At 45.2% G+C, this 20183-nt stretch overlaps 1 protein-coding gene across 4 annotated transcripts in view; it reads left to right on the forward strand.

Moving 5' to 3' along the window:
* The window catches only part of SLC6A13 (solute carrier family 6 member 13), a 65533-nt gene that overhangs the window by 26865 nt on the left and 18485 nt on the right, over positions 1-20183 (forward strand). For all 4 annotated transcript variants that reach the window (XM_030543144.1, XM_030543159.1, XM_030543151.1 and 1 more), the window contains one exon: positions 4424-4558. In XM_030543144.1, the coding sequence (XP_030399004.1) occupies positions 4424-4558 (135 nt within the window). The remainder of the gene's footprint in view (positions 1-4423; positions 4559-20183) is intronic.

The raw sequence follows: 20183 nt of genomic DNA on the forward strand, positions 1-20183 counted from the left end.
TGGAATCACTTTGCAGAAGCACGTGGCTCTGACTCAACATGACCATGTATGTTATTGACCAGCGTGTGACAGAACAATGTTTCTGATCCCAGCAAGGTTTCTAGCAATATGGTTAGTGCTAATAATGTTCAAGAAATAAAAAGATTGTGCCTGAGCCAAGCATCGAGTAATCTCTCATTAGACCCAGATGTTCACATTGCTGGATACATTCTTAAACCGGAGAAAACATCCTCCAAATTGAGACTGCCTGTTTAACAGCAGCTACTCGCAGGCATTAAATGAAAAACTTAGAAGAGAGAGCCCATGTAAGCTAAAAAGCAGATATACAACTACCACAATGAAGCCTGAATTATCTGTTGTGGGCACTTGGGCAGCACCATTTTATGAGCCTGGAATCATGTTTGGATCTTGAACTTCTAAAACTGGTGCAATTTCTAGATCCAAATGCGAATGCAAAGCCTGATATTCCCACAGAAAGCTTCAAAGCAGATGGGCTATTACCATCAAACATTTCCTTTTATCTTACCCCAGTTCTCACCCCACTCATCTGTGGGCCAGGAAAGACCTCACCTGCATACTCTGATCACTGGAATCAGGTAGTAGATCACATAGTAAATATAGGGATAATTATTAAATTGACAACCTGCAGGCTGGACTTACTTGCTAGCTACTGTACAGAAGCCCTCAACAGGCAAATTTGGAGCCTGCATCAATCCTTGAGACCTTAAATGAGTTGCAAAACCTTTGCCAATATTTGAAGACATTACTTCTAATGTCATTACCTCTACTTCAGTGTCCTGGATGCAAGGTCAGAGCATCAGTCAAGTAAACGTCCTGAACCGTCAATCCAAAAGACCACATATTTTGTGGCTATGGATTCCTTCACCTACCTTTTTGACACAATCTGAGCCTGAGATAAAATACAGTGCAAGGCTGATGAAATATGTGAAGGATTTATTGGAGCTGTAGCCATCATCAATGACATTCTAGTATTTCCTTATTCAAAGGGAGGACATCATGCACACCTTTCTCCCCTTCCCTACTTCAGAGCTGACCAAAGGTGCTGGAACGATTTTTATAGTGGGGTGCTGATGACAGAAACCATGTATTTGGGTTGTTGTTACTACTTCAAGCCAGGGGGTGCAGCAGCAGCCCCAGCACCGCTAGTTTCAGCACCACTGGAGGTGACAGAAAAAGATGGGCTCCTGACCTAGGAAAAAGCATGATTTGCATTCCAGCAGAAGATGGGTTGGAGATTGCTTTACGGCAGATCGAATGAATCCAGATCCACAAACGTCACTGTGGTAGAGGACATGGAACTACCACCTAATCCTGCAGAAGAGGGGGCAATTCTTATATAAGAAATATGGCAAAATATAAAGAACATAGTTCTATTGTGAGCTTTTTGGGGCAGGGAATCATCTTCATTATGTGTGTGTAGAATGCCTTGCATGATGGGGACCCAGTTCCTGATGGGAGCCTCTAGGCACCACTGCAATACCAATGATTGATGATCCTAATAAAAGAAACGGATGCAGTAGTTTTCCTACTTTGATCATAACAACTATCGGCAGACAGGTCTGGGAAGGGAATTGGTGCAGCACTGCTCTAGGAAGGCTAATAACTATTTTGTATATCGAAGTCCTTCATGCCACTAGAAGAACAGCATGCACAAATGGGAAAATGTATGTACATGCATGCATGCATGTAATTGTATTTGAGTACAATCCCTTTTGTCAGCATATGTAAGCATATGTCACAGTTGAATCTGACCACTAACTGCTTAGATCAGTCCAGAAAAAACCACTCATCGCATCACCACCCAGGTTATAGACAGGGTCTTCAGTTGCAGAGGGATAATGGCCAAATTGTGTATTCCCCAGGAAAATACACCCCTTCCCCCCCAATGCTAATGCTGACTGGTACTTGGGTCAAGACAAATGTTGGAGTTAGTATGCAAGTGCATAAAATCTTCCAACATACAGGCTAAGATTAGAGGTAACTGATGGAAGGATGAATAAATGAAACAAGTAATACTGAATGGATGGGGAGAAATTAGAAAGAAAATGATTTCACATCATGCAATACAGGCACCATATAGATGAACTTTCACTCTTGTGTGGAATAACCTTTGAAGATGAAAAAACAGTTATCCTATTGCATTCAGACTAAATATGCAGAGATAAACATCACTAGGCACATGGCCATGGAAAAGTCCAAACAGAGACTTTGATGTATTCTTTTGGCCTAATACATGTTAACCATCATGTCTTAAGGTGTCTGATATGCCTTAAAAAGTATATAGTAAATGCAAGTGCATCAGTGATACTGCAAGAAATGCCAACAAAACCATGTCAACCCATGGGCACTGATTTGTTTATGTTGAACAATGAAGACTACAGTATGTCATTGTTGTGGATTACTGTAGCAATTAGTTTGAACAATCCCCAGTGTACCACAATAACCCAAGTTATAGTTGCAAGACATAAAATCCCAGAAAGGATTAGCACTGACATTGGACTTCAGTATTCCTCAAAGGAATGCAACTACTCTGCCAAAGTAAAGGCTTTCCAACATATCTAAGTCCATCTTATTCATAAGGGAAGTAGGCTAAGCAGTAGAACACATGATGCATAAAACAAAGCCTAATGGTAAAGACCCTTATTTTGTACTACCTGAGTATTAGAACACGCCTTGCAACAGCTCGAAGTCACTCGGTCCTGATGTTGATGGGATGTCTGTGTTCAGCATTGCTCTTTATGTAGGAACAGCTGAAACATGAATTTGCCCCAGGCCCCAGGAGAGTTTTTCGGGGCTCCTGGAGCGGGATTCTTCACTCACTCCGAGGGCCCCAGAAAACTCTTGTGAGGCCTGGGCCCCCGGAGCTTCTTCCGCTCCGGGTTGTCCTCGGCAATTCAGTGGCAGGGGGTCCTTCTGCCCCAGGACCTGCCGCCAAAGTGCCCCAAAGACCTGTGTGTGTGTGGGTCCTTCCGGCACTTCGGCAGTGGGTCCTGGGATGGGTCTTCGGCGGCAATTTGGTGGCGGGGGTGGTCCTTCCGCCCCAGGCCCTGCCGCTGAAGACCCCAGGCCCCCTGAATCCTCTGGGTGGCCCTGTCTCAGCCAAATGCCAGCTGCTAGTCCCAGTGCTCAATGATGATGCTTCAGTACAAGGGAGACAGGATGGTGGCCACTGGAAACCTCTTGCTCTGGCAAATATTGAAAAAACGTATCAGGTTCACACCCTGAATGCATGTGAATGTTAAGACAACCGTTGTTTGTTTTAGACACCAGAAAACCATCACATTCTCTGAACTTGCTGACTGTATCCTGGCTCTAACATAAGTATGGAACTCAGCAGTCCAGAAACTGATATAGACACACCCGTCATTTCCACATACTGTTTCTCCACCTGTAATCACAACTTGTGAACTACTGTAGTAGTGGCAGGAACAATAGCACCCTCTGGAATGGCACAAGTGCCCCTACCTACAAACCCATTTGTTACCAGGTCTGTCTGATCAGCAGAGCCAAGGGAAAGTTTAGCCTTGCAAGGTTTTGGATGTGACATCACAGTTTAAATGGGCTTTTGTCTTACAACATCCAGGCGCCCAGTGCATGTCTGTATTACTTCAATAAAGAATTGAAATGGCTATTTGTTGCTAGGTTACATTCACCTCAAACAATAAGACTAATTCTTATTACTACTGACGATTCCTTGATGATATCCTAAGGACTGTCTCATCATGAAGGGAGATGTACCAGGACGAGCTGCTGTTGTTTGCATCCATCTGGTTAGTTTTAGATTGCGTTCTCCTGGCCTACTCCTAGCTAGGGAGAGACTTGCTTGGTATGAATCCTTCCTTTGCTTTCCTGTCAGAATGAGCAGATAGAAATAAGGGCCCAGATTCTCAGCTGGTGTAGATTGATGGAACTACATTGAGTTCAATGGAGCTAGCCTGACTTATGCCAGCTAAGACCAGGCCTGGTGCTTAGATCACTACCAAGGGTATGTCTACACTACCCATTGGATCAGTGGGCAGAAATCAATCTAGGGGGGATCAATTTATCGCGTCTAGTCTAGTCGACCCCTGAGCCCTCTCCTGTCGACAGCTGTAATCCAGCACTGCGAGAGGCACAGGTAGAGTCGACGGGGGAGCAGCTAGATATAATGGCCACATTGTGACTTTTCTAACCAATCAATAAAAGTTAATTGCTTTCTATTCTGCTTTAAAGAAGACCTGAAACATAGTAATCCTGCCCCCTCCCTGCCCTTATCTTGCTGATCCTGTCTCATCCTGGCCTTTCTAACTTGCTCTTGCACTGTACTTGCTTCCCTTGTGGCAAGATTTCATTGGTGTCCTAGGTTTCTGGCCATTTCCCCAGGCTGCCCTCTCACATTTGCTCTGTTGTGTTCTCCTGCCAGGTGGTGTATTTCACTGCCACATTCCCGTACCTCATGCTGGTAGTTCTGCTGATCAGAGGAATCTCTCTGCCGGGGGCGATGCAGGGCGTCCTGTTCTACCTTTACCCAGACCTCACTCGTCTCATGGACCCTCAGGTAAGATGGAAGGAGGACTGATTGGCTGAGCTCTGCTTGGGTGTGTGCATGTGTTTGTAATTCTCTCTCTTTCTCTTCCATCCAGTTCCCTTCTTTGCCCCCCTTTTTAATTTCCCCCCTGTTCTTTCTCCTTTTCTCTCTTTCTCTCCACTCCATCACTTACTCTTTGCCTTTTCCTTTTTCATTCTCTTCTTCTCCTCTTCGCCCCTGTGAATGTAATGCACTTTGACATTCACAAGCATTCAGCTGACACCATCAGGGTCCCCCAACTAAGCTAACTTCACTGTTCAGTTTTCACCAGCAGAGTTCCTAAAATCCCAAAGCCGTTTCTCTCCATGACGTTTCTCGACTGATGCTATTGGTAAATGATGTAGGCTTCAGACACTACTGATGGGGCCACTAAGCTTCTTAGCTGCTTGGTGACACCAGTCAATCAACTCTGTCTTCTGGAGACACTCATTGTAAAACTCCTCTCCTCTCCTGAGCCAGATCAAGGGGGTATGGAGGCCCCAGAGCCACAAAGATTTAGCAATCTTCATTTTTTGATGGCATGGTGTGATATTTAATATCATTGGAGGCAAAGCAGAGGTCATCAGCCCTTCCTACCCCATCCTAGAGTATGGGCGGAAAGTACTTCTGAATGCTGCTGTGGTGTCAATCCACTAAACATCTTGCTCCCCATCTCCCTTGTTTTCCTCTCTCCCCTTTCCCTTGATTAGAAATTCCTGCCAGTTTGACTGAAGGTTCAGTGCCCGATTGCCGTTTTTAATCTCTTCAGGACAAGTTCCTCCACGTTAAATCCTGGCTCCAGCTGAGCTGCTGTACCAGCCTTTGTGCGAAGGTGTCTCCAAAGGAGATTAAAGGGTGCCTGCCTGGAAAATAGGTCAGCGAAACCCTTCGTAACCCCTTTAACTCTTTCCGATCCAGGCTAAGCATTTTTTATGTTGAATATAGGTGCGTGAATGTACAGTGTGCAGGGAGGGGGATGACTGAGGGAGGCCATGCTATAGCAAGCCCCTGATGCACAGCTCTGAGCATGGAGAATGGATTTCTTTGGATGCGAGGTGGCATTCTCTAGTGTTTCCAGTTGGGGAGTTGGAGTCAGGACCTCCTGGGTTCTGTGCTTGGTTCTACCATTGATTCTCTATGACCTTGCACAGGTCATTTAGGCCAACATTTTCAAATCTGGGTGCATAAACGTGGAATCATGCAGTTAAGTAAAAGCTGGCCTGATTTTCTGAGTCAGTGAACACACTCAAATCCCGCACAAATCAGTGACAGCCAGAGCTCTGCACCTCTGAACATCAGGCCACTTTTAACTATGGGCCTAAACAATGATTTAGAAGCCTAAAGTCAGGCACCCACGTGTGAAAATGGTGGCCTTTTGCTCTCTGTTTAAGCATCAGTTAAAAGGAGGTGACCTCCCTTGTGGTAAGGACGTTACAAGACTTAGGCTCTTTTGAACTCCCTCCCGCAAGTGACTTAGGCCAGGTTCACACTAGAAACTTGTGCCAGCACAGTAATGTCGGCTAGGGGGTGATTTTATTTTGACACTTTTACCCTGGCAAAAGCCAGAGTGTAGGCCCACTTACCCTGGCAGAAAAGTTTGTTTGCTTAGGGAACTGGTATAAGCTATACCAGGAAAAGCTTTTTTTTGGCTGGAATAAGCTGCATCTACACTATACAGCTATACAGGCCAACTCTTTCTGGTGTATACTAGAAGCACAACTGCCAGTGAAAGTCAGTGACTCCCAACTCATTTACATACATTTATTAATTGCCCTTTTAATATAGCACTTTGAAGCTCCCTGATGGAAAGTACTATGGAAACCCATGTATGGGAACGTCCCATACAACTTACTAGGGATGAAATTCAGCAGGTGGAGAGGTTGTTTCCATCCATATGTTGGATTTGGGAAGCTCCTCATTTCATGCCTGATACTTCTCCTATATGAAAAATGTCTATAGAATTCAACAGAAAATGATCACCTTTCTATAACTGTTTTAATCATCCTGTAGAATTTAACAGCAAGGCTGTAAGTTTTAATTAAATTCTATAAGACTTTCACATGAGGGAAGGAATGGTCAGCACCCCAATCTCTGCTGTGTGTGGTAGAAAAGCCTCCACTTTGCAAGGACAGTGAGACTCCTGCTAGCCATTCTGATACCCAGTCAGGTTGAGCAGGCTCTAATTGGCTCTAGAGGGCACTCTTGCAAGCTGTAACTATTTTTGACCTTCAGACTGTTGGTGGCAAATCATTATAGAAAATAAAACAAGATGCCTCACTGATGGGCAAATGATACATCAGAAGAGGGGCAGATGATAACCACTTACAAGTATTTGAAAGGTGTCATTGCCGAGGAGGCAGGGGAATTATTTTGGGTGATACCAAGGAGGACATACAGTTGAGGCATGGTACAGTAGCCAGGGCATCGGATTGGTATTTAGAAGACCTTGGGTCTGTGACTGACTGTACTGGGTAATCTTGGGCAAGGTTTTGAAATTCTCCAGCCTGTATTATACAGGAGGCCAAACTAAATGATCTGATGGTCCTGCTCGGCTTACATGTTTGGGATCTATGAAAGTCCCTAAAACCTTTCTGTACCTCAGTCCTCCCTCTGTAAAATGCTTACATTTAAAAACCAAATATAACTGACTCCTTGTAGGCAAGCCAGCGACCAAGAACTAGTCACTGAAATAATTCCACAAAGAATTATGAGTAATAAAGAATTCTGAGAAAATCTTGATCTGTTCATGGACAATATGCAAACAGGACGAAGTAAAATTCACCAAACAAAAGATTCATTTGGAATGATTTGACTAGCTCTAATGATAATTTCCTTTTTTAAAAAAGGAGTTGAGTATCCCAGCCATTTTTGGGGCAGCATTAATCTAACCTCTTCTCATTTATTACTGATCCTATGTTCTCTCTAACCCAGGAGGTCTCATGCTTTCACAGCAGGTGGCCCATTTCAATAGAACAAGTGCATCAAGAAAACATACTGATCACATAATTTCCCACGTAGTTACGTGGGAAATTAATACTGGGAAATTCCTGATGTAATCTAATAGCCAAAAGCATAATGAAATCCAGTGCTTTAAGCTGAAACTAGAAAATTCAGACTATGTTAAGCAGGAGGACAGTCTAGATCAGTGGTTCTCAACCAGGGACCTGGGGCCCACTGGAGGGCTGTGAGCTGGTTTCAGGGGGTCCGGCAAGCAGGGGCGGCATTAGACTTGCTGGGACCCTGGGCAAAAAGACGAAGCCCCACTGTATGGGGCTGAAGCCGGGGGCCCAAGCCCCACCACCCAGGGCTGATGCCAAAGCCTGATCAGCTAAGCTTTGTGGGGCCCCCTATGGTGGGGGACCTTGGGAAATTGCCCTGATTGCTACCCCCTAATGCTGGTCCTGGCTTTAATATGCAGAAAATCAGTTGTTGAGGCACAGGTAGACGGTGGAGTTTTTATAGCATGTTGGGGGGGGCCTCACAAAGAAAAAGGTTGAGAACCCCCAGTCTAGATTATGATAGTTGATCTTTCTAGCCTCAGTGCCCATGAATCTATTCTAGCGCTCTCTCACGTGACTTAGCAGGTGAAGATAGGAGGGAGAGACCAGTTAGCTCTCTGGACCAACAGCAAGGGTTCCAGAGACTGCAGTCTGAGAACCTGTGATCTACTGTTGGTTTACTACTGACCTTTCTATTCTCCCTATTCTCTCTGACCCTCTGGCTAGCAGGAACTCATTCTGCTTGTATAAAAACTAATTAATTATGCTCAGTAGTGCTGAAAAGTCTCCGTTGGTGGTTGGGGCCCCTCTCTGCTAGGCATTTACAGACACGTAGGAGGACATTGTGTAGGAAGAACTTGCAGTCTGTGCCCCCGATTCTGCAGAGACACCCACATCAGGGAACACTTACTGCTGCCCAGAGTCCCAGTGAAGTTGATGAGACACGTCACAGTTAAAATGTCTTTCCCCAAGGATCCAGGCAAGACAGGGGCTTAACTTGACACAAGACGCAACAAGAAAGTGTGAGAAACAGGAAGACGGGTGAACATAACAGTAATAAGCTCCCATGGTTATAGAGGCTAGCAATGAGCTCAAGCCTGGAAGGGGCTGAGCACTCCAGCCCTGACCCAGGAAGCACTTAGCTCTCTGAGGAGCTCCACTGACTTCAGAGTGACTGCTTGGGCATAAGGTTAAATATGTGTCCATGCTTTCCCTGATCCAGAGAGCGCCATCCCTGGCAGGTATAGGCCCTATGTGCCCAACTTGCTGGCTCTGAAGCATTTGTCTTTTTTAAACCTCTGTCTTTCAATTTTTGTTAATAACCTCTGCCTAGTCGATTTTATTTTGTCAGACAGCTGCTTGTTTCTCTCCTTTTTATTTATTTATTTTGCAAAAAGAACTTGTCTGTGTATTTTTCCCCTCTCTCATTATTAGTTAATAACGCTACCTTCCTTCTGTTAACTTTTGCCTGTTTCTGGGTTGTTAGAAATAGCATTGATCTTTAGTACAAAAATCTTAGCTTAAGCTACTCTATTTATTACCCTACGCCCCATCATGCATCATCCTCCCTCCAAACAGTGAGGTTGGCCTCTTTCCTTGCAGCCTGCCCACACCCTTCTCTGCCAGCTGCAGTGCACAGATCAGGGGACAGATTTCAGAGGAGGTTACAGCAAAGGTGGCTTGGGGGAGAGGGGTTAGGCTGCCCTGGGGAAGCATCACCTGGTGGATGGACGGAGGTCAGAGAGGGTGGCCAATCAGGAGGGAGTGGGAATCTGCAGGGTTTGTTTCAAAACATGCCTTGTGCTGGCATCACTGCTAGGGACAAAGGGCTGTGAAGGAATTTGCTGTCTGAGCTACATGGATGAGGGAGAAGGGAAGCATGGGGCTTTGTACCCATGGTAAGGGAAGGATTTTGAATCCCCTCACTTCAGCTAGGCCCCTCCCCACCACTCTGCTGCTGCTGTCACTGCTTGGGGAGCCTCACTGCTTCACAGCTGGGAGGAGCATGACTGGATCCAGGTAAATATTATTTGTTCCCCTTATTTATTTTCCCCGGCAAGCCTTGAACTGACTCTGTACATTCTTGTTTGGTTGTTGCCTCCCCTGCCTACTTTCCATTTCTGAGAAAGAGAGAGAATATTGGCGGATGTGTTTGTGTTTTGCCTCCTGCCTCACCCAGGAGGGCAGAGTGCTGGTGTGTGTGTGTGCGCACAGAGATGATGTTTGTTTACATGATGTTCTGCTCTCTTCTGTGGATGCCTATGTCTAATAGTATCTCCAGGCATATGTCTGCGTGGCCTCCTGATCTCTGCTCCCATGTGCATTGGTAGGGGCTTGCGGGACGGCATATATCTATCTGTATCCAGTGAAATGAGCCTGGCTTGTGGCTGCACTGGAGCGGTACGTGCATTGCTACGTGATTGCACTGAGCCTCTGCTTGCTTTCTTGCTTTGCATCCCCAGGTTCTTCCCTGCCACCTGTCAGGTGTGTGTCAGTAGGGTAACGTTGCAAAGGGATGCTACTTGCTCCTCTTCCCAGGGTTTTGTGCCCTGCAGTCTAGATTGCTCTGGGCTGGCTTTCCTCTTCCAAGGGCCAGTTCCACAGCTCCCCATCTCTTCTTGTTTTTGGACCTCCGTGCGCTGTCTTATTGGAATGATGTACAGCTGTATTTATCTTGCTTCCCCCTCACCATCATCTCTCTTGAACCCCTCCAGTTTGTGGAGCTGGGAATTAGTTCTGCTGGCCAGATCACTCAGCCTGTGGCTGCACCCCCATACTGAGTTTGCCCACAGTGCTGACATCCAAAGAACAATTAGTTGTTTTTAATTCATCAAACAGTGGGAGAGGGCCGAGCAAAGACAGGCTCTAGAACTCTGCCTCCTGGGCTGTGTAAACAAGGGCAAGGAGTGGATTCCCTCCTCCCACCTCCTGTCTACAAGCAGCTGTACTTTTCAGTTTCAAACAAAAACATATTTGCTTTCTTGTGGGGTTTAAAGGGTAGGTAAAGGAAACCAGCCCCTCTTTTGCTCAGCCCAGTGGTTGGTAAGTTCACAGAGGCAAAGAGCCCTTATTGCTCTGCATACACCGTGAAATGTGTATCTTACAGAATGCAGTGCTGTTAGAGCTATGTTGGTCCCAGGATATTAGAGAGACAAGAGGAGTGAGGTGATATCTATTATCGGACCAATTTCTTGGTCCAACATCGTACAGAAAGTGAGTGACTGTGTTAGGCCTTTCTGAGAGGCAGCACAGGCTAGAGTGGAGGATGGAGCATGGGGCTGAAAGGCAAGAGCTTCCAAGCTCTGCTCCTGTCTTTGCTTTGCCTTAGATTTTGGGGTACAATTTGAGACACCTACGACCTGGTTTTCAGAGAAGGAGGGGCAGGGAGTATGGTGCCCTGGCTATGCCCTCTGCCACTGTCTGGCCAAGTTAAGGGTATGTCTGCACAGCAAAAGAAAACTCTCAGCTGGCACATGCCATGTAGACTTCCAGGCTCCGGCCCACAACATTTTGGCACCTGAGGCGGGGAGCTCAAATGATGCCCCCTCGCTTGGGCCAAAACTTTGAAAGGTCTCAATTCTGCCTTCTTCCTGTTCTACTCCTCTCATGGTACTGCTTTGCTATGTACCCCAATAAAGGAGAACTAACAACTTAAAATGCCTTGTTCAAAAATTTGAAGTAACACTTTACTATGCAGACAAGAGAGGTTACATTTGCTGTTCAGGCATTTGAAAGTTAACGTTGGCATTTTTATCCGTTTGAATAATCAAAGTGGTGCTTTCTGTGCCTTCCTGCTGAAGGTCCACAGTCTGGGCCAGCTCATGCTCTGTTGAGATGGTTGCAAGGCCAACCAGCCTCTCCTGTGTCGTTGTGGAGTGTAAATGTGTTTTTATTAACTTCAGCTTAGAGAAGCTATATTCTCCACTGGCAACTGTTAGAGGAAGTGTTAAAAGTATGCGCAGAGCAACAAAAACATTTGGAAAGAGAGTGGTCATCTTATTTGTGCACATATATTCCAGAACAGCCTTGGGGTTGATCCTACTGAAATGTATCTTGAAAGGGCTTTCAGTTAATCACCTAAATCACTCACATCAATATTGTACATGTCATCATGTGTCAACACTGTCTCTAGTGCCCTGTATTGCTGGTGTAGGTCTTCTTCGGGTATAACGAGGAGTTTTGGAATATCATACAACATCCCACATATACTGCTGTGTTCCTTGAGCTGCATGAAATATTCTTCAACTGACTGTATTGCGCAATCTAGTACCTAGTTAAAGAATTCAACTTTGAATTGTTGTTTGGGGTTTCTTATGGGATTATCCCATGCCTTGTAATCAAAATGTTGTCTTCTTCGGTGACTGTTGTATTCTTGAATGGGTGAGAAAATAGCATCAGTGTGAAGTTCCTCTGCCAACTTCTGTGCACTCTTCAGAACATTTTGAAATCCCTCATCTGGCCGGTAAGACTAGCTTTGACTTTGCTTTGTCCAGTTGTTCCATTGCTCCAGATATATCAAGGTCAACACCTTGGAGTCTCTTGCTTACAACATTTATTTCAAACAGTATGTCATGCCACAACACTAAGCCACATAGAAATTTGAAGTTATGTATGTTTCTGGTGATTCCCTTCCCTCTGCCACTGTTCTCCCATGAACAATTTCTGTCATAGCATTATGCTCCATAATGGGAACTATGGCATCATCTATCTTCCCAATTTGGTGTTTGATAGTCTTTATCGCCTCCACTCGACTTTCTTATCGTGTGGCACTCGGTGGTTTCAGTGTCAGACAGGATGTTTGCGTCAAAATTTGCCATCGATGAGCTGATGCAGAGAAAAATACATAGATGCTTTGAATTACATTAAAAAATTCAGCAGCCTCACTAGAAGCTGATGCTGCATCACTGGCCAGCAAGTTCAATGAATGAGAACTGCATGGGACAAAAAAAGCTTGAAGTTTTAACTCTCGGATCTGTATCTGCACTCCTCTGTTCTTTCCTCTCATGTTGGCACCATTATTGTAGCCCTGACCTCTCATGTCAGCTATTGCAATTCCCATATCTTTCAACTTTTTAAGAAGCACATTTGTCATACCAGCTCCTGTAGTATCATCAATGTCAATAAGTTCTAGAAAATGCTCTCTGACAGTCACCATTTCAGGGACATTTTCACTAGGTTGTTGCTGTTGTTACAAAACGTACCATTAAAGTCATTTGTTCCATATGGCTGATATCAGGTATGCAGTTCAGAATAACAGAATAATATCTTGCTGACTTCAGATCTGCCACAATCTTCTGTTTGACTTTTGTTGCCAGTAACTGTATGATCTCATTTTGAATTGTTTTTCTAAGGTAGTGGTGTGTGTACATTTCTTGGGTGGTGACTCTTCTTAAATGTTCCTGGCGTACAGCATCAAACTCAGCCATCAGCTCCACAATTTTAAGGCAGTTTCCATTGTTTGGCACATACAGCAAATCTGAAGTGCCACGCAGTGCTAGGTTTTGGGAAGCAAGCGTTCTCACAACGGCAATGAGCCTTTTCAGAACATTTTGCCAGTAAAGAGACTCTGATGCAATCTTCTCTTGATGCTGATCATCTATGGTGGCCTTTAACCGTAGTCTCATCTCAAGCTCTTTCCACCTATGGAATGATCTCTGGTGATTTGCTGCCTTCTCATGGCATGCCAGATTTCTAGCCAGATTTTTCCAGTCCTTTGTTCCTGTAGAACCCAGTGTGGCTGGAACATGAGACTGGAAGAGTTTGCAACAAAAACAGTATGCAGTGTTCTGGGTTTTTGAATACATAAGCCATGGCCTCTCCACTTTGTCACTATTGGGGATTTCACACCAGTAATATGTTGGATGGAAACTTCTATTTTCATTGTCTTTGAGGAACATGAAGTTTTTCACTTGCTGTGGCCCATGCAGTACAAGGAAGTCCCTCAGGCTACTGCTCAAGTGGGTTCACAATCCTGGATCATCTAGACTTAAGGAACTAAACTGAGCAGCAGCTGTTTCTTGCTCCTCCACCACACTCATCTCTGATCTACACTTTTCTTCAGGAATGTGCATGGTTACATCCATTTGAGATGGAGATATGGATGCTGCAGTAGCTGGTAGTTCACCTGCACTCTGACTAACTGGAAGATCAGGCATCTCCTCAGCACTCACATCCTCACTGGGGCTGGAAGGCTCACCGTGAACATTTGTGTCTATGTATCTCAGGAGAGCTCCTTCCTGCTTAGATAGAAAAGCTTCCTTTGCTTGCTTTCTTTTTCTGAATGCTGCCCCAGAGGGGCATTTTCTTCTTTCACGCATGACTGCTGTTCTGTGCCAGCTATAGTGGTGCTCAACACTCAATTAAAGGGGACAAATAAGCAGGCTGGTAGCAGGGCCTGAGTGAGGGAAGATATCAACGTCTTAAGGGCCTATCTGCCTCCTACTACTTCAGGTGACTGCCTGTTCTCCTCAAGTGGGTTCAGGGAAGCAGCAAGGAACAGGAAGTTCCCTGAGAAGCTGGTGTTAATCAGTCCAGGCTCCTGGGGGTGCTAGAGAGGTACATAAGAGGCTCCTCCTCCTCTCTCTTCCTGCAGCTCCTGCTGCTTTCTGTTATTCCCTCTCCCCTTTTCTCCTGCCTGTTCTGTCTCTTGTGCCCTCTTTCCTCCAGCACAGCACTCCTCTCTGCTCTAGATGCACAGAGACGATGAATACATATGTTCCAAGAGCAGACACAATTTTCTGCACTCTGGATCCTAGTGACGGTGCCTCCTCCCCTAGTCTGGCACCTGAGGTGGCTGCCTCGGTTTGCCTCATGGTAAGGCAAGCCCTGGCTCTGGTACCCTCCCATCTCACAGGGTCCTAGACCCTGGATTCCAGCCTGGGTTCCTGGCCAGGTTAAGGGTATGTCTACACAGAAGTGAAACAGCCCCACAGTCTGAGCCCCGTAAGCCCAAGTCAGCTGGCATGGGCCAGCTGTGGGTGTCTAGTTCCTGTGTAGACATACCCTTAACCTGGCCAGGCATGATGGGAAAAGTAAAGGGGAGGACCCTTTTGAGAAGCTGCTGTAACTTATTTCATGCCTTCCTCTCTCACCTTGGAGTGAGAGGGCAGCAAGGGAGGAATTGTGTGATTTCCCCCTCAATTCTACTCTGGGGTGTTGCGTTGCACACCACCCTTTGCTAAAGGCTGTGCCCAAAAGGTGCACTGTAGCCCTAGGTGTCTCAAACACAGCTCCCAAAGATCAGAGGCCTTGCTTGTAAATTTGGACCCAGGAGAGTTGTTCAGTGTCTCTCACTGAATCAGAGACGGTCAGGAACAGAATCCAGGCCCAACTTCCATCCACCAGGCCATGCTGCAAAGCAGTGTGCACAGCCTGGTGCTCCAGTTCCTGCGGGCTGTCCTCTCTGCCCATGGCCTTTGCTCTGCACAATTGCAGGGTCAAGCAGGTTTTTGTTCCCACAAACGTCTGGGGCAAGATGAAAATCTGATTGTGAATGAAGAACAGAGATTTGTGGGGGAAATGATGCTGTTTGCTCTTCTTCTGTTTTTATAAAGTTTGTCATCCAGTTGGGACAGATGTGTCACGTGGCCAATTAGTCTTGTGGAATGGTGGCAGCCAAATAGACACTGTACAGTCTTTCTAGCCCTCAGCACTTCAGCTGTCTGATGAGCATGCATACGAGCCACTACCATGTACAGGACAAGCTGAGGCCAGGTGGCAGCTGATGGTGTGCATTTTACTCTCCTGCTGCTGCTGTGAAGTTTTGGCTAGCCGCATTGCCAGCACCACAGGGCATGGATAGCCTCTGGATGTCAGCAGCTTTCTGCAACAGAAAGAGCATCAAGGGAAAAGAGGCGAGAGGAAATTATGAGAGGAGAGTTCAGTGGAACAGATGGGCAAGGCAGTTCTGCAGAGCGAGCTGGGGAGGTAGGGCCAGGGGACAGAGAGAAATGATAGTTGTATGGGAGGGGTAATGATGGTCAGTGTATCACTACATCTCTCATTTTGGTGGTCTAAACCTTGCATTGTAGTCCTGGGCGGGTGGGAGGCCGCTCTTGCACAAGGCATTTAGAGAGACTAGGCAGAAGAGTGCAGGCACTATTCCCACTCTGGAATCTATGAGCTGAGCAGATCTCTGCAGACATTTTCAAGGTGGCAACTTGGGAGGTAGGATGCTCCCAGCTTGCCCCTTCATTAAAGGCTTTACATCCTGCTATGATGGCTGATTAAGACGGCCCATTGCCCCCAGGAGAATTTCTTTGAATGCCCCATATGTCCAGCTATGTCAAAAAAGCAAGTTTGCTAATTCAAAAGAAATGTTGGCAGCTCAGGCAACCAGTGAAAGTGGTTTTGGATTGTGTTCTCATGCCCCTCCCCAGAGTAGCTGGGTGCAGGCTTACTGGGCTTTTCCCTCGGTCACCACTGCCTCCTGTTCGCCTCTGACTAGGTCTTGTGGGGCCTAGTCCTCCAGCTGTCACTTAGAAGTTCAGTCCCTTTGTGGGGTATCCAAGTCCAGCTATAGCTGGTGAGACCCAAAGCTGGTATCACCACAGTCCCTTTACCAGCAGCAAAGTCTTTCCAAAGAAGCACATTCTTCTTTAGCAGAGTAGCAGGTCCCAGAGCTTCTCTCTGGGCCTCTCCCTATAACAAACAAAATTAAACACTATCAAAACATCTCTCAACCCTCTCAGGGCTTGAGCCTCTCCTCTCTCTTGGGCTCCTCTTCAGCTCCTTGTTCCTTGTATGGATCATGGCCCTGGAGCCTGGCCCCTTGTTTCAGGGGCATGTTAGAGCAGCTAGTTCTACTCCTGTGTCTCTGCGCTCCAGCTACAACCCAGCTCAACTGTTCCTCTCGGCAGCCAGCCCCTAACTGTTGGGATTCCTCTCTTTTTAAGTCCTACACTCAGCAAAGATGTGGCAAAACAAGGCTAATTACACAGGGCTGGCTAGTCCCAGGATCTTGGCCTTTACGGATATGTGCACACTAACCAGAGGCTCTGACTCAGGTTTGAGCCCAAGCCCCCCTTCTGTCCACACACAAATCAGTCTGACTTGGGTCAGCAAGTACTCAGGACCTGTGTCCTAGGACCTGGTGGGTCAGAGCCTGAGTCCCATTGTGACTTGAGTTCGAGCCCTGTCATTCTGCAGTGTGGATGCAGGGAAAGGCTCCAGCAGCAGGCTAAAAATAGCAGTGTAGACATGGGAGGCACTGCTCGTTTGTGTGGAGATCCATGTAGGGTACATACCCTGAGGTTCTGGCATATCTTTACTCTGCTTGTCTAAGCAGTGCCTCCCTGTCTATTCTGCTGTTTGTACTCATGCTAGGTGTGTGTGCAGTGCATGTACTCTACACATTACCATATGTGCAGACATAGCCATAGAGTTTAAGGACAGACGGGACCACTGGCTCACCTAGTCTGATCTCCTGTATATCACAGGCCACCAACACCACCCAGCACCTGAACAACTGAAATTAGACCAAAGTTTTACAGCCCCACAAGAGCCTAGACTATGATGTGCCACGGGCAGAGAATAGGAGAGACCAAAGTGCCCGAGGCCCCTGCAATGGCAAGGAAATGATTAAGTGAGATGTACCCAGATAATCCTGGCAAGTGACTCGCACCCACATGCTGCAGAGGGAGGCAAAAACACCCCAAGGTCCCTGCCAATCTGATCTGGGGGAAAATTCCTTTCTGACTCTACATATGGCTTTCAGTTATAGACCCTGAGCATGTGAGCGAGGACCAGCCAGCCAAGCACCTGAGAGAGAGAGAATGTTCAGTGCCATTTCAGGGACCTAGCCCTCCTCATCCAATGTCCCATCTCTAACCATGGCCATCCCTGTGCTGTCAGAGGGCTCTAATAGCCATGGTTGTTGTAGTCCATGTGGTAGGACCCTCTAGAGCAGTGGTAGGCAACCTGTGGCCTGCGGGCCACATGCAGCCTGTCAGGGTAATCCGCTTACGTTGACCGTCCGCAGGCGTGGCCGCCCGCAGCTCCCAGTGGCCGCGGTTTGCCATGCCTGTGGAGAGTCAATGTAAACAAACTATCTTGCGGCCCACCAGTGGATTACCTTAACGGGCTGGAGGTTGCCCACCACTGCTCTAGAGGCTCAGCCCAGAGTTCCGGGAGCTGGCAAATTCCAAGTGGGGGTTACCTGTGCATTGGATGGTAATAGCATTTTGCTTTGAGACAGCTCCTTTTGTTATTTGTAAAATGCTTTGAGATATTCCAAAAGGAGGTGCTATTTCAGTGCAAAATATTATTAAAGTCCAGTACTTATAATAAATTAAATCTATGTAGGGGCAAGTAAGAGAGGAAGTGCCCTGTAACAGGTTATAACCTTTGTGGCTAACTGCATCTCAGGTGTTGGAGGCTCAAGCTGAAAACAGAGTAGGAGGTTACTTTGGTGAACAAGAGTAAATAAAGCATAGAAGGAAAATGAATTAAATAAACTTGACAATTTAGAAAATTACATTCAACAATCAAATTAATATCCAGGTGGGGAGGAGGCTGGAGATTTCTGAACACCAACATAAACAGTACCATTCTCCTTGGGAATGATATCCAAGGAAGAGCTGTACTCTCTTAAATTGGGTGCAAAGAGCTCTCTTTTAGCAGCAGTCAGGTTCCTTAGGTGGATTGATATAAATGAAGTGGAAGCCTCAATTTAAATCAGCAATGTTAATTGGCTGTTGCATTTGTACTTCAGTTGTTTGCTAAAGACAAGTGTATTCTCATTGGTTGATCTAACCATTATTTAATTGTAAATCACCATATTTTAAGAGCCTTTAAACCAGATTTGGTACATATTTTTGCTACCTAGGAGGGCGCACTGTAACTATATTCATTTTTAAAAGAAATTATATAGCTTAATATTTTCAGATTCTTATTCTATATTTTTAAGTATGTTAGAAAATGGTGAATGATGTATTTCTCATTTACTTGCTAATTCACTTTTTGCTCATGATTTCTGTCATGCTACATTAGGATGGTAACTGGAATTTAATTACATACACAAAACAGCATATAAAATTTATTTTAATTAAGCAAAACAACCTTAAATATTTTGGATATATAAACTTCAGTGTTCTTCCATGAGCTGGAGAGTGCGTTTCCATGGTGGATGAATACATAAATATTCATAATTTGAGAACGGAGCCAATCAGTGTTCAGGTAGGGAGAAGCTATGAGAAATAAAAGCATGAGCCCGTGGGTTCAGTGAAAGAGCCTGATGAAATACAGGATGATGTCTCTCGGAGTCACAGGCAGGGTCCCAAAACCTGTGATGGCTTTACCAGTCTCTTGAATCCAGTAGCCTCTGTGTCCCTCACATGATCAAACCCTTAATATAGTACATGACCTATTGTGCCTATTTATACAGTTTGATCTCAAAAGTTAGATATTTCCCCCCGATTCTTTCTTTATCTAGAAAAACATCTTTGTGTTAAAAGTCTTTGATAGAGGTTCCATGGATTCAGCATATTTATTTTGTATTTAAGTATTAAATAGATTGTAATATGTTTAGGCTTTAGCATCTTTTCTACTAAATTCAGATTTCATTTTAAACAGGTTTATCTTTTAAAAGAACAATTTCTTATAATTTAAATTAAAAAAATCCAATTTAAATTAAAAAAAATTAATTAAAATTAATTTTTATGATGTGGTGAAAGGTCATGACCAACTATCATAAAATTAATAAATGACAAGGAATTTTTGTCAAACATACAGAAGAATTTTTTGTTTGAAAAAATATATTTCTCCGAAGACCTTGTGGGAGAGAGAACTCAGCAGTTGCAGGAGAGAAGGTTTTGTTTTTGTTTTTAAATTAACTCCTGATCTGTGTAATCCAGCAAGAAATATTGTTCCCAGGATAGCTCTGGATCAGGTGTAGAGAGGCACCTTTCATGATGAACTAGAGGTGGTTTTACCTGTGGAAGAGATCTGGAGAACTTGAGACTACCACAAATGGAGGGAAGGCAGAGGGGACCTCATCACAGAACCGTACACACACTAGGGCTACGTCTACACTACAGCATAAAATCGAAATTACTAAAACCAGTTTTATAAAACCGATATTATAAAATCCATTTTATGCATCCACACTAGGGCACATTAATTTGGTGGTGTGCATCCATGGTCCTAGGCTACCATCGATTTCCGGAGCGGTGCACTCTGAGTAGCTACATTAAAGGAATGAGACCAATAACTTCGATTTCCGTCCACACTAACCCTAAATCGATATAGTAATATTGATTTTAGGGTTACTCCTCTCGTTGGGGAGGAGTACAGAAATCGATTTTAAGAGCCCTTAAAATCGATTTAAAGTGCCTTGTAGTGTGGACGGGTACAGCGTTAAATCGATTTAACGCTGTTTAAATCGATTTAACTGTGTAGTGTGGACCAGGCCTAAGCAGCCTGCTTGAGCAACAGCAGGAAGCTTCAGTGAGACCGAGAAGACCTGTTTTCAAACCACAAATGGAATGTCCCCTGGCTCAAGAAACACATTTATCATTTTACAATGAGAATAAAGGTAGCTATAATCTGAGTTGGTGCTCACTCTGATTACGTTGATTTACAGTAGATCCATATGTTTATAGATGCTTATAGGATGGAGT

The sequence above is a fragment of the Gopherus evgoodei genome, chromosome 1 (genome assembly GCF_007399415.2).
Source record: "Gopherus evgoodei ecotype Sinaloan lineage chromosome 1, rGopEvg1_v1.p, whole genome shotgun sequence".
Lineage (NCBI taxonomy): Eukaryota > Metazoa > Chordata > Testudines > Testudinidae > Gopherus > Gopherus evgoodei.